Source organism: Hemitrygon akajei, chromosome 21, assembly GCF_048418815.1.
Source record: "Hemitrygon akajei chromosome 21, sHemAka1.3, whole genome shotgun sequence".
NCBI lineage: Eukaryota > Metazoa > Chordata > Chondrichthyes > Myliobatiformes > Dasyatidae > Hemitrygon > Hemitrygon akajei.
In genome coordinates this window covers 18,264,044-18,277,595 of record NC_133144.1, presented here as the reverse complement: position 1 = coordinate 18,277,595, position 13,552 = coordinate 18,264,044, and the positions used below count along the sequence as shown (strand labels likewise).

The window sequence follows — 13,552 nt, the reverse complement described above, 5'->3', positions numbered from 1 at the left end:
GAATCTGTCCTGGGACCCCTGCTGTTTGTGATTTTTATAAATAACCTGGATGTAGAGGCGGAAGGATGGGTGAGTAAGTTTGCGGATGACATGAAGATTGGAGGAGTTGTGAATGGAGCTGTAGTTTGTTGAAGGTTACAAGAGGATATAGACAGGCTGCAGAGTTGAGCAGAAAAATGGCAGATGGAGTTCAATCCAGACAAGTGTGAGGTGATGCATTTTGTAAGGACAAACCAGAAGACTGAGTACAGGATTAATGGTCAGTTACTTAAGAGTGTGGATGAACAAAGGGACCTTGGGGTTCAAATCCATACATCCCTCAAGGTCGCTGCACAGGTTGATAGGGTAGTTAAGAAGGCCTATGGGATGCTAGGCTTCTTTAACAGGGGGATTGAGTTCAAGAGTAGAGAGGTCGTGTTGCAACTCTACAAATCTCTGGTGAGACGGCATTTAGAGAATTGTGTTCAATTCTGGTCACCTCATTATAGGAAGGATGTGGAAGCTATGGAGAGGGTGCAGAGGAGATTTACCAGGATGTTGCCTGGTTTGGAGAACAAGTTATATGAAGCAAGGTTAGCAGAGCTGGGACTTTTCTCTTTGGAGTGTAGAAGAATGAGAGGGGACTTGATAGAGGTCTACAAGATTATGAGAGGCATAGATAGGGTGGATAGTCAGTACCTGTTTCCCAGGGCACCAATAGCAAACACCAGAGGGCATATGTACAAAATTAAGGGAGGGAAGTTTAGGGGAGACATCAGGGATAAGCTTTTTACACAAAGGGTTGTGAGTGCCTGGAATGACTTGCCAGGGATGGTGGTGGAAGCTAAAACATTAGGGGTATTTAAGAACCTCTTGGACAGGCACATGGATGAAAGTAAAATGGAGGATTATGGGGTAGTGTGGGTTTAGTACTTTTTTTAAGGATTATATGGGTCGGCACAACATGGAGGGCTGAAGGGCCTGTACTGTGCTGTAACGTTCTATGGTTCTAAAGTTCAGCTCATGCTCTTTCTGCACTTTCATTCACATGCTTGAAGCTGATGATGCGACAGACCTGCATGAAGCTGTTTTTAGCAAAATTGAAATGTAGCCCTATGCAGTTGTCATTAAAAGGACAATTGGATTTTGCCAAGCAGAGAGGTCATTTTTTTAAAATGACACACAATCTGCTGGAAGAACTCAACAAGTTCAGGAGCATCAGTGGGAAGAACTAAGCTGTCAATGTTTTGCACTGAAACCTGCATCAGGAGAGGCGAAGTGGCTAGCATGAGAAGGACTTTGAGGCATTTGGGGGTTTGAGGAGGGGTGTAAAATGAAAGATGGGTAGTGCAGGTAGGGTTGGAACTGATAGACTATGGCAGATGAAGATAGAAGCTGAGAGAGAGAGAGAGAGAAAAGGAAACAACAGATGGAGCAAGGTAGGGAGGGTAGTGTAAAGATGTGAGACGGATTCTGCATGGAGATAAGCAGAAACACCACTGCTGGATTCTGATTAGTAAAGGAGTGGGAGTGCTTCTATTAGAGAAGGGAGAGAGGCCTTCGACCATTGGAACTAAAGGGGAGGTTGGGTGGGGTTTCTGTGTGTGAAATTGGTGCATGGAGGAGGGGGAAGGGGACAAACATAAGAGGAAAAGAAGGGGTGGCAAAGGGGGAGAAAAAGTAAAAGTTTGGGGGGTGGAGGTTAATTACTATTATGTTGTAGACTACTCAAGGGGGATATTTGTGTTCATCTGGCAGTAGAGAATGCCAAGGATGGACAAGTCAGTGTGGGAAGGGGGAGGAGAGCTGAAGTTAGTCAGCAGTTGGGAGCTTGGGATGGCCATTGTGGTCTGAGCATAGATGTTCTGCAAAATGGTCACTGAGTCTGCATCTGGTCTTGCCGATGTAGAGAAGGCCACATCAGGAGAACCGAATGCAGTAGACAGGGCTGGTGGAGGTGCACATGAACCTTTGCCTAACCTGAAAGTACTGTTTAGGTTTCTGGATAGTGGTGAGAGAGGAGGTGTAAGGATAAGTGTAACAACTATATGTGAGGGCAATGGCAAGTGCCAGGCAAAAGAGAGAAATGAATGAGCAGACCAAGATGTCGTGGAGGGATTGATTCCTGCAGAATGTGAAAAGGAGAAGATGTGGCTGGTGGTAGGATCATAATGCACTTGGCAGAAATGACAAAGAGTGATTTTTTTAAAATGCTTTTCTGAAAGTGGAGGCAGGCCATGTACCTCCCGTACCTTTGCTTAATATGGGTTAGCTGGAGAATGGCAGTAAGTCAAAATCTGGAGGTTTTGGAACTTGACAGTTCTACCTTACTTTGCTTGAATGAAGTACAGACTTTCTATGTTGTTGGTGAAAGAGAACCCTGTTATTTTTGTATTGACTGTAAAAGGGCAAGTGCCAAATTAGCCACAACTTTCATAAATAGGTTAGGCCTGTATGTACGGACCTTCAATATTAATATTGAAGGCTACATTGTCAAGATGTGTGGCATTTATCAACAAATACTGCTGTGTTTAAAAATAAACGTGTTTGTTTAATTCAAAATGCCCACAAACCATCAGCAGTAAAACAAAATCACATCAGTTTTCCACCTGGGTACTACTTTAGTCAATGTAATGTTGAAACATTTGGAATGTAGAAGTTGAAGACAAATCTGCAACATAATCATGAGCCCCTATTGCAATTTTCAACAGCCAACTTTTCAGTAACTTAAAGGACACTTTAATAAATTAGAGTAAACCTGAAAGACTTTTAATACACTACACAAATACACTGGAGTGAAGAAATCTTTTTGGGATGAATACTTAAACAAGCTTGGTTTTATAAACCATTGCATGCAGATTTTCAAATACAAGCAAAAAAAAAAAAATCCAGGAGAACTCAGCAAGATGAGCATCCTGTGGAGGCAAAAGGGTAGTCCACATTCAGGTCAACACCGCATCAGGACCGAGAGTGTAGAGGGAAGATAACCAGTGTATAAAAGTGAGAGGGAGATTTTGCAGACTATTGGATCTTATTTCCTATTAGTACCTAACATGCTTGTACTTCACTTTTTTAAACATTACACAGTGTATAATAAAAGACAAATAAATGTGCAAAAGAAGACAAACTGTGCAAATACAAAGGAGAATAATAATAATAAATAGATAAATAATATTGAGAACAAGAGTTAGAGTCCTTGAAAGTGAGTCCATAGGTTGTGGAATCAGTTCAGTGTTGAGATGAGTGAAGTTATCCATGCTAGTTCAAGAGCCTGATGGCTGGAAGTTAACAAGGAATGACATTGTCTTTTCTTTAGATGTTTGCTTAAATTCGGCATGTCACCAAAAACTTTGACAAACGTGTCTGTAGATTACAAGTGGAGAATATCCTAACTGGTTGCATCATGGCCTGGTATGGAAACACCAATTCACAGGAATGGAAAGAGCAAAAGAAAGTGGTAGGTACAGCCCAGTCCATCACAGGCAAAACCCTTCCCACCTTGAGCACATTTTTGTGGAGCAATGCTGTAAGAAAGCAGCATCCATTAACAAACACCCCCACTATCCAGGCCATGCCCTCGTCTCACTACTGCTATCAGGTCAGCGGTACAGAAGCCTTAGTCCAACACCATCAGGTTCAGGAACAGTTATGACCCATACAACCATCAGGCTCCTGAACCAGAGTAGATGACTTAATTCACCACTACTTGAAACTGATTCTTATCATCTACAGACTCACTTTAAAGGACTCTACAACTCATGTTCTCAGTATTATTTTTATTTGCATAGTTTGTCTTTTACATACAGGTTGTTTGTCAGTCTTCAATAATGCATAGTTTTTTGTAAAATTCTAGTGTTTCATTTTGAGAAAATGAAACAAGGCAGTATATGGTAACACATATACTTTGATAAATCTTTGATCATTTTTCTGGTGAACACAGTGAATTTTAAGGGAATGTGAGAGGCCAGTGAGTTGAAATGAAATGTGAAAATTGACATCCAGTGAGTTCAAAATGAACTCAGCCAATGTCATCTGGTGGATGAGCCAGATGCTGAGCCATCAGGATTTATAGATTATCAGAGTATTACGGTGGATGGATATTTGAGAAAGCCTTTTAAAGGAAGTGAACAGGACAGAAAGATAAAACTTTTGGGAGGCATTTCCAGAGGGAAGGCTGAAGCTAAACAGCCTACCAACAGCCATGTGCTTAAAATATTTGTCTCCATGAAATGGAGCAACAAAAAAGGCTTTGTGGAGTGCCAGTCAATGTTTTTGTGGATGAGAGGTCATGGCATATTAATTCATTAATAATTAAGAAAACTCTTTTCACCACAAGTGACTCCAGTAAAAGTTTACTGTTTAATTTGCCATTAATAAGCAGGCCTATACTAAAAACTGCAAATCTCATATTAAGGTTTATGGATAGTGTTCTTATCTCTGGAAGTTCATATTGTTACCTCTGTTTCTTTGAAGTCCCCACTAATAACTTTATTAAAAGTGTGCCATTACTGATTCCCGCACGCTTTAAAGGATCAGCAATGTGTAAGTAGTTTGACCTTTGCTGTGTTCATCATTTTGGTTTGATGTTATTTTGCCAGAATTGCAAACCTTGCAACACTGTAGCCACTCTGCACTTGTGACTGAATAAAACTGAGCTGCAAATTCTTTATTCGCATAGCGAACCTTAGCGAGATGGAGTCCAAGAGAATTTATACATCTTCAACACAAAAATAACAATAAATGATTAATTATGGGTTCAATTACTATAATCACGTACTTTAACATGTACAGAATTACATATTTACAATGGCAACACATTCCAACTAGCAGAACTACTTTGTATATTCAATATCGATGTCTGCTCCAAAAGTCTCTTGAGTACAAGCTCCAGACAACAGAAAAAGGTCCTGAAGAAGTGTCTCGCCCAAAACGTTCGACTGTTTACTCTTTTCAATAGGTGCTGTCTGGCCTGCTGAGTTCCTCCAGCATTTTTGTGTGTGTTGCTATATGTGTGTATCTTTTGTTATGATGTGAAGGATGGCTTCATGAATATGCAACTAACCAGAAATTAAATGACAAACTAGACAGGTCCTAAATTGTGCATTAAGAGGCAGGAATACACCTTTAACAATGTGATAATAGCAGGAACTATTGTCTATGGTTTTCCTCATGTAGTTTCAATGGGTCAGAATCAGAATATCCCACACCCAGATTGGTTTCATTTGCCAGAAAGTATCAGTTGGAAATTAAATTTTGTACAGTTTTTATTACATAAAGACTGCTTCTCATTTTAGTTAATCCTTCATTATGCTATCCATAATGTCACAGCTCAAGAATGATCTTTAACTCTGTGCAAAAGTAATCCAGCTATTCCTACTCCCTGTTCTTTGCGTGCCAATTCATTTCTTTTGGATACAGTCAGCTCAATTTTGAATGCTGCAGTTGAACAGGCTGCCACTACTACCCATGTAGGACATTCCAGACCCTAATCAACAGCAATGTAAAAATATTTGTTCTTATGAACTCCACCAATCACCATCTTCTAACCCATGGTTCGTTTTATAGTAATATTTGGCCAATTTAAATAATCACATAGTGAAGATTTGACCATGGGGAATTTACTTGGAGGATCAAGTGTAAGTTTGGAAGGAAATATCAGACGGGTGTAGTAATTATTTCACAGCTGTGTTGGAAATTGAGCACAGAATGAAGGAGAAGGCACCAAATAAGATTTAAAATTTTGTTAGAAGGAAAGATAGAGGTTAAGAAGTTTTTCAAATACAATGGGCAGTATATAATAGCAGCCCATAGGGTTCCAGTACATGCATATATAATTTGAATACATATTAAATAGAATAATACCAATTTTTGCATAGACATAGAAAATGTATTGCTTGTTACAACATTTTGGTGCATTACAGCACACAATATGAATAAAGTTAAAATCAGTAATAGAGGAATCGAGTATTTACTGGCTATGTCCACAAACTTCTCAATTTCCATTCATGGCTGTTCATTGGGACTTTGAACACAAAGGGATACATAATCATACACTGGCATCTAGTACTGTAATGCCTACAGAACATCCTTGATACTGGTCCATGTGTGTGTGGCCTGTGGGTGGCGTGCAGGTTTCAGAACAGTTGTGAAGTTTGTTTAGCCAATACAGTATTGAAAAGGAGCCTGCTCAGAGTGCAGAGCCATTCCCTAGAATCAGTTTTGGACAACTACTTGCTTAAATGTTTTTCTAAGATTTCTCCCTCAAACCCAGATTTGGGATTTATTGGTTTCTTTTGTGTGCATTCTGCAAGGCCTTTCAAAGCAGAAAGCATGCAAAGCCTAATTCATGCACAAAATGCATGAGCGTTACTGCTGTAGAACTTTGCATTGGTAGCTCACAAAGAAAATAATTTTCAGTTTGCTCCACACTGCTGAATTAATGTGTCTTTAGAATCAGAATCAGGTTTAATATCACCGGCATATGTTGTGAAATTTGATGTCTTTGCGGTGGCAGTACAATTCAATACATACAAATAGGGAAAAAAGTTAATTACAGTAAATATATACAGTGTATGTATGTATATGATAGATAGATAGATAGATATAGATATATATATATATATAAAAAATAAGTAGTGCAAAAATAGAAATAAAATATTAATGAGGTAGTGTTTATGGGTTCAATATCCATTTAGAAATCGGATGAAGAGGGGAAGAAGCTGTTTCTGAATGTTGAATGTCTGCCTTCAGGCCTCTGTACCTCCTCCCTGATAGTTGCAATGAGAACCTTGATGATGAGAGTCCTTAATGATGGATGCCATTTTTTGGAGGCATTGCTCCTTGAAGATGGCCTGGATAGAACGGAGCCTAGTGCTCGTGATGGTGCTGACTATGTTTACAACTCTCTGCCACTTATTTCAATCCTGTGCAGTAGACTTCCCACCTCCCACCCCATACCAGATAGAGATGCAGCTAGTTAGAATGCTCTCCACAGAACATCTGTAGAAATTTGCAAGTGTGACATACTAAATTTCTTCAAACTCCTAATGAAGTATACCTGCTGTCATGCCTGCTTTGGAGCTACATTGATATGTTAGGTCCAGGATAGATCCTTAGAGATACTGACTTCCAGGAACTTGAAATTGCTCACTTTTTTCCACTTCTGATCCCTCTGTGAGGACTAGTTCGTGTACCATCACCTTACCATTTCTGAAATCCACAATCAGTTCCTTAGTCTTAGCAATGTTGAGTGTAAGGTTGTTGCTGTGACTCCACTCAATGAGCTGATATATCGTGCTCCTATATGCCCTCTCGTCACCATCTGAAATTCTTCCAACAATGGTTGTATCATCAGCAGATTTATAGATGGCATTTGAGCTGTGCCTAGCCACATAGTCTTTCTAGATACTCTCCAATTTTTAGGCTGAATATGTATAATACTGAGGACCAAAGGGAGCCAAAAGATGTTTGCGAGATGACAGAATTGGTTACAGAGTGGCAGCTGACATTTGGCAAAAATAGTGTTAGTTATATTTTATATGACATAAGATACAATTTACTGAAAGAGAAATATTTTGTTATGAAATGTTAATGAATGGGAAAATGCAGCCTTAGAGATTTGATCACATGACACTGTTCAGCACCTAGGTTCGAATCTTACAAAACCACAGGACCCTAATCAGTACATAACCTTCCTTGCACCAAACCCAGTCTCATCCACAGTCTCAGAAGCTGGATTTTTTTTTGGTTTTGTTTTCTGTAGTAGGGCCCCTGGCTTTAAAGTTCTCAGTGATAGATTTAAAACCAAATTCATCGGTACAGCAATCATTGACCTTATAATGCACATATACCTAGCACTACAATTTCAAGTCTGTAGAATAAAGAAAATGAATATACAGTGTATACAGTAGCTGTTCTGAGCTCCATATTTGAGAAAGAGTTGACGTGATAAAAAGCTTAGCAATGAATTAGTTCAAACAAAGGATAATCCCCAGTATTTTAATGATTGAATTGAACAGCAAGATAAATGACATTGCTTAGGCATAGTAGCCATGCACATCAGATTGGGCAGCATCTTTAGCTCCACATATGCTCCCTACATTACTAAGTATTTCCGGTACAATGTTGTGTCTGTGTGTTTACAGAGTCTGCTGTACTTTTCTCTTAATCATTCTTTTCACATTTCATTCTTCTGGGTTTTATACAGAATGGCCGCACTTCTGGGAAAATTCAGGATTCAGTGTGCTGACATCAAGGTCATTGGAGACATTAATGTGAAACCTAGCAAGGAGAGGTATGAACAGTTGCTGACAGATTTGGCATTCCAGCAAACCCTTGGCTGACTACTCCCTACTTACCTCCATAAACTGATGTTCTCTAAAACTATCGGCATTCCTAATTTACACTGCCTTGATCACCTTTCAATGCCTTCCCCCTCCCCACTGTTTAACTGTGTACCTCTCAGTTAAACAGCTCCTTAACTTTCTCAGTGGTTTAACCATTTCCTATTCCTATAATGAGCTTGGCAACTCTCTGTGGTCTACACTTGCAATATGATCTGTTGTTGATTATCCCCAAATTTTTAATACTCCACTTGGTCAGTGCCTTCAGCTGCCAAGGGTGTGAACTATTTGTCCAACCCCACCCCACTCGATCTTTGTTTTCTTACTCTTCCAAGGCACTTATTAAATTCTACCTCTTTGGCCAATGTCTTGGAGTTACTTTAATGGGCGGGAACTTTCTACAAGCAGCAAGCCTCCCCAAATTCCTATTGACCTATACATGGTAACAGTGAACAAATTATCTTTGGACAGAGTTTCTGTCCAAACCCATCTTTATCCTAAATATTGAGGCTCTGCATAACACAGGGCAATGTGTGGTGCAGTACCAGCTCATGAAAACACCAAAAGTCTGATAGCTGACTAAATTTAGCATGTTTGAGCACTTCTGGATGTCTCTGATATTCACAAAAATTCTAAGACTATTACTAAAACTTCTTGAGATTAAAAATCATTTTAAAAATAATTATTTAATATTTTAAAATCCCTACCATTTGAGCCATGCCATTTTTCACAGCTACGGTTCTTGAACCAACTAGCAAAGCCCTAATCACCACTGCATTTGTACAGTTTAGCAGCACTGTGACCACTCTGATTACTTTGTACTGAAATAGACTTTATTTTGTTCTAATTACATTTTTGTTCTTATAAAGAAATGTGTTTAATGTATATTTTTCTTGTGAATGCTGCTTATTTGATGCTCGGTGCCTTTGTAAGATTTTCATTGCACCTGTGCATATGTCAGTTTTGACAGGTATTTGGAGGTTATTCTAGTTAACCTTTCAGACTAAAGTCCATTCTGACCCAGGATTAGATTTCTGGGTGCAGTCTTCTCCCTATGGACAACTGAACAGTTAGGCTTTCTGTGGCTTGTAAATGAAAAAGATACTTGAAAACAATCAGAAATAATTAAACATGTAATTCTGATTAAATTTGATGATTAACCTCCAACAACCAATGGAAAGATTGAAAGTACATTTATTATCAAAGTATGTATGCAGTATGTAACCCTGAAATTCAACTTCCCACAGACAGCCACAAAACAAAGAAAACCATAGACCCTGTTCAAAGAAAAACATTTACTTTCCTGCCCTCCCTGCAAAAAAAGAAACCAATCACACAAATGGCAAAAAGATTAATGAAAGAACACAGAATATAAAACACCAACCCACAAAATCATCGAAAGAGTCCAGGCATATTTAACTCAGCCCAGTCCAGCTCAATCCAGCGCCATCATTCATTATTTGCAGGCTGCCCGATCAAAATCACACAAAATAGCAACAAAATAAAGGAATGACCAGAAACCTGAAACACGTCATAATGTGAACTACTACGGTAAGTCAAATCCACAAAAACGATAATTAAGCCTTGCTTAAGACTTAAGCCTGTCTGGCTTCATCCTCTGACAGCATCAAGGGAGAGAGAGGCCATTCGAATGTAGAGACCTTTCTCCGGGAGCACCGAGTGAGAGGGAGAGAGGGACCGTACAGTCTTGATCCAAACATGGATCAAAGAACTAATGACGTTTGTATTGAGTGGTTCTGGCAAAACCCAAAGTGGGCTTTGGTGGAAGTGCCACTCGATACCATTTCTGTCACTTTATTGATTGATTGGCATTAATTAGCACAATTGGATTTCTCCTTTTTGTGAATAGGACATGGCTGAGTAATTAATCATTAATAGAACAGCTTGACTAGAAATACAGCTTATTTGGAGCATAAATCTTCAGTACCACTCCCGAGATATTCCCTTTGCCGTATCCTATTCCATCACCTGTTGTTTGATTTCACATGGACTGAATGAAATTGATTGGAGACTGACTCCTCTGCTGTTGGGGATCTCAGGTGGAAGCTGAGATGGATCATCTGGCTTAACTTAGTTGCGAATGTTTTAGCCTTTAGCACTCACATGCTGGGTCTCATCATCACTGAAGATCTGGGCACTACCTTCTCCATTTATAGTATGATGTGGTGAGACCTAAGGCTTTGATCAGATCTATTGTACGTGAACTTGATATCCATTGCCCACTGATTACTTATATGCAAGTATTCCTTTACTGTAGCGTCACTCAGCTGGTACCTTAACAATTTTAGGTATGCCCAGTATTGTTCCCAGTAAGGCGATCTGAACTCCTTTTTGAACCAGAGTTGATGCCCTAGACCAGGGGTTCCCAACCATTTTTATGCCAAAGATCAATACCGTTAAGCAAGGGGTCTGTGGGCACCCCTACCCTAGACTGATGGTAATATTTGAAAAGGAGTATGTCAAGCTATGAGGTTACATGCTGCAGTGACGTACACTAATAATAGTAATAATAGGCATCCGTTAGTCTCGTGAGACCATGGATTTGCACCTTGGAAGGTTTCCAGGGCGCAGGCCTGGGCAGGGTTGTATGGGAGACCGGCAGTTGCCCAAGCTGCAGGCCTTCTCCTCTCCACGCCACCAATGTTGTCCAAGGGAAGGGCACTAGGACCCAAGCAGCTTGGCACCAGTTTCAACTCCTTCATCCTTTTCCTTAGGCATTTTTGTATCTATTCTTCAAGATTTTTAGTGACAACTAGTCAATTTTGTCTGGATGTACCTTGTTAAACTCCTTTTCAAAGTCTTCCTACACAGAGCCAACCACGCTACCCTTCATGAATGTTGTTTACTGAATACTACTTGCACAACACAAGTGCAGGTTCATTTACAGTCATTTGATCAATCAATACTTCCTCTAATTATGCTCTGAAGGTTTACTTATTAGGTTGATCAGCATTTAGCTTAGGCCCCTTTGGAAAAAATATTGAATTTTTTTTATGGTTCTCTGTACGTACCACAGAAGCCAAAGAGCCAGAAAATCAAGCTTGCTGCTCACCAAACCAAGTTGCTTGAGGCACTTACTGTGGAGCATTATTTAGAAAAGTGAAATAACCAACATACCACATGATTTTCTCTGTCAACATTATCACAATCATTGATGGAATAATATGACATCACATGTTGGAACTGTTCAGCAAGTCAGATAGCTTCTGCAGAAGAAGCGAGTAATGTTCTTTCATCATATTTTTACTACTACCGCAGATTTATGATACCATCCAGCATTTTACATCAGACTTCTTGCAGCAATGGTGACAGTGGGAATGTGCAAAAGTACAATTGAGTTGTTCTGCAATGTCAAGTTGCAGACCCCTCAGAAATATGATGCAGAGAATGGGTAAATCCAGATAATACAGAGGTATTAACCACTTCTAAGGGTGACTTTGACAAACCCACAGCATTATTTTGCTTAATTTCAACTCCTGCATTGGTTCGGTGAAGAACAGTTTATTCAGACAGACAGACATACTTTATTGATCCCAAGGGAAATTGGGAAATTGCAGCCGCACCAAGAATAGTGAAGAAATATAGCAATATAAAACCATAAATAATTAAATAATAAGTTAATCATGCCAAGTGGAAATAAGTCTAGGACCAGCCTATTGGCTCAGGGTGCCTGACACTCTGAGGGAGGAGTTGTAAAGTTTGATGGCCATAGGTAGGAATGACTTCCTATGCCGCTCAGTGTTACATCTCGGTGGAATGAGTCTCTGGCTGAATGTACTCCTGTGCCTAACCAGTACATTATGGAGTGGATGGGAGTCATTGTCCAAGATGGCATGCAACTTGGACAGCATCCTCTTTTCAGACACCACCATCAGAGAGTCCAGTTCCACCCCCCACAACATCACTGGCCTTACGAATGAGTTTGTTGATTCCGTTGGTGTCTGCTACCCTCAGCCTGCTGCCCCAGCACGCAACAGCAAACATGATCTTTTGTTCAGTGAGAACAAAAGAGATCAGCATCATTATAAGTGACGTCACTCATTGTTATACTTAGTGACCCCATTTGCATCAAGGATGATGTTGTGCTGAGCCACAGTTTTCCTGATCATACAACTGAACTAAGTTTTAGGTGAGAGCAGTGGTGATTTGGACATTGAATGCATCACTGTTAACAGGATAGAAAAGGGATTGGTGCAGATTATATTCACCCAATTTGTTTCCTCGTCCGATGAAGTGTCTGTGCAGTGATCTCTGAATTTTGACCAAACCTGTGATGTTACTGTTACAGACTGGTATTTTGGGGAACCAGGCCTCTGCTACTCACGGTCAATCGAAAAACCAGTCTTGTGGAGGGAGACCATGTGGGTTCAGATATAAAGTGCAAGAGCAGAGAGAGGGAGCTCCAGCATATCGGTCCAATATACAAAATCTTAGTAAATCATAAGGCATTGGCTATGATATTAAGTGTTTACATGCACTGGTTTCTAATCAATCATTGGTTCTTTGTCAGTTTATTATTTATACTTTGTCATAAATTCTTTCATATTTCCATATTTGCCTTCAAGAAAAATGAATCGTAATGTAGTATTTAGTGACATGTGTACTTTGATAATAAATTTACTTTGAAATTTGGTGTGAGATTTATTAATTATGGAATAATTGTGCTTTGATTGGCTGATTATGACTAATTACAGCTGGAAAGCATTTGAAGAATTGATTGAACCATATCAACTGCATGAAAGCTCCAAGGATCCTGCAACTGCTGAGATATTGCAGAAGGAGTATCCATGGAAAATTACCGATGCTGAGCTAGAGAGATTTAAAGACAAGGTAGGCAAAAAAAATCCTGTAAACTATTGTATTCATAATACATATACTGTATGAATTGTTTTGTTATTTGATGAACAGAAATGTACACTCTGGCTTTTTGTTTTAAATTAGACATACCGTCAAGTCAGACTCAATGAACTTCTACAGGAGAACTCCCGAGCTGCCAACATCATTGTTGTGTATGTAAAGTCTACAGATGTGTTCATAATCCTGAAGTAGTGATTTAGATAAAGTAACATGACAGATTCAAAAGTACATATTGCTGTATTTTTAGTGGAGAAAGTGGCTATGATTAGACATCACTTAGAAAAGATTAGAGAACAAAATGGTGAATTGACTAAAATACTGACCTATTCTTAAGATTTTTTTTACTTCAATCC

The 13,552-nt window shown here is 39.4% G+C and overlaps 1 protein-coding gene across 2 annotated transcripts in view; it reads left to right on the top strand.

The window, feature by feature from the left end:
- Positions 1–13,552, top strand: part of slc12a1 (solute carrier family 12 member 1) — a 150,801-nt gene that overhangs the window by 136,184 nt on the left and 1,065 nt on the right. For both annotated transcript variants that reach the window (XM_073024915.1, XM_073024914.1), the window contains exons 23-25: positions 8,186–8,272; positions 13,037–13,172; positions 13,284–13,351. In XM_073024915.1, the coding sequence (XP_072881016.1) occupies positions 8,186–8,272; positions 13,037–13,172; positions 13,284–13,351 (291 nt within the window). The remainder of the gene's footprint in view (positions 1–8,185; positions 8,273–13,036; positions 13,173–13,283; positions 13,352–13,552) is intronic.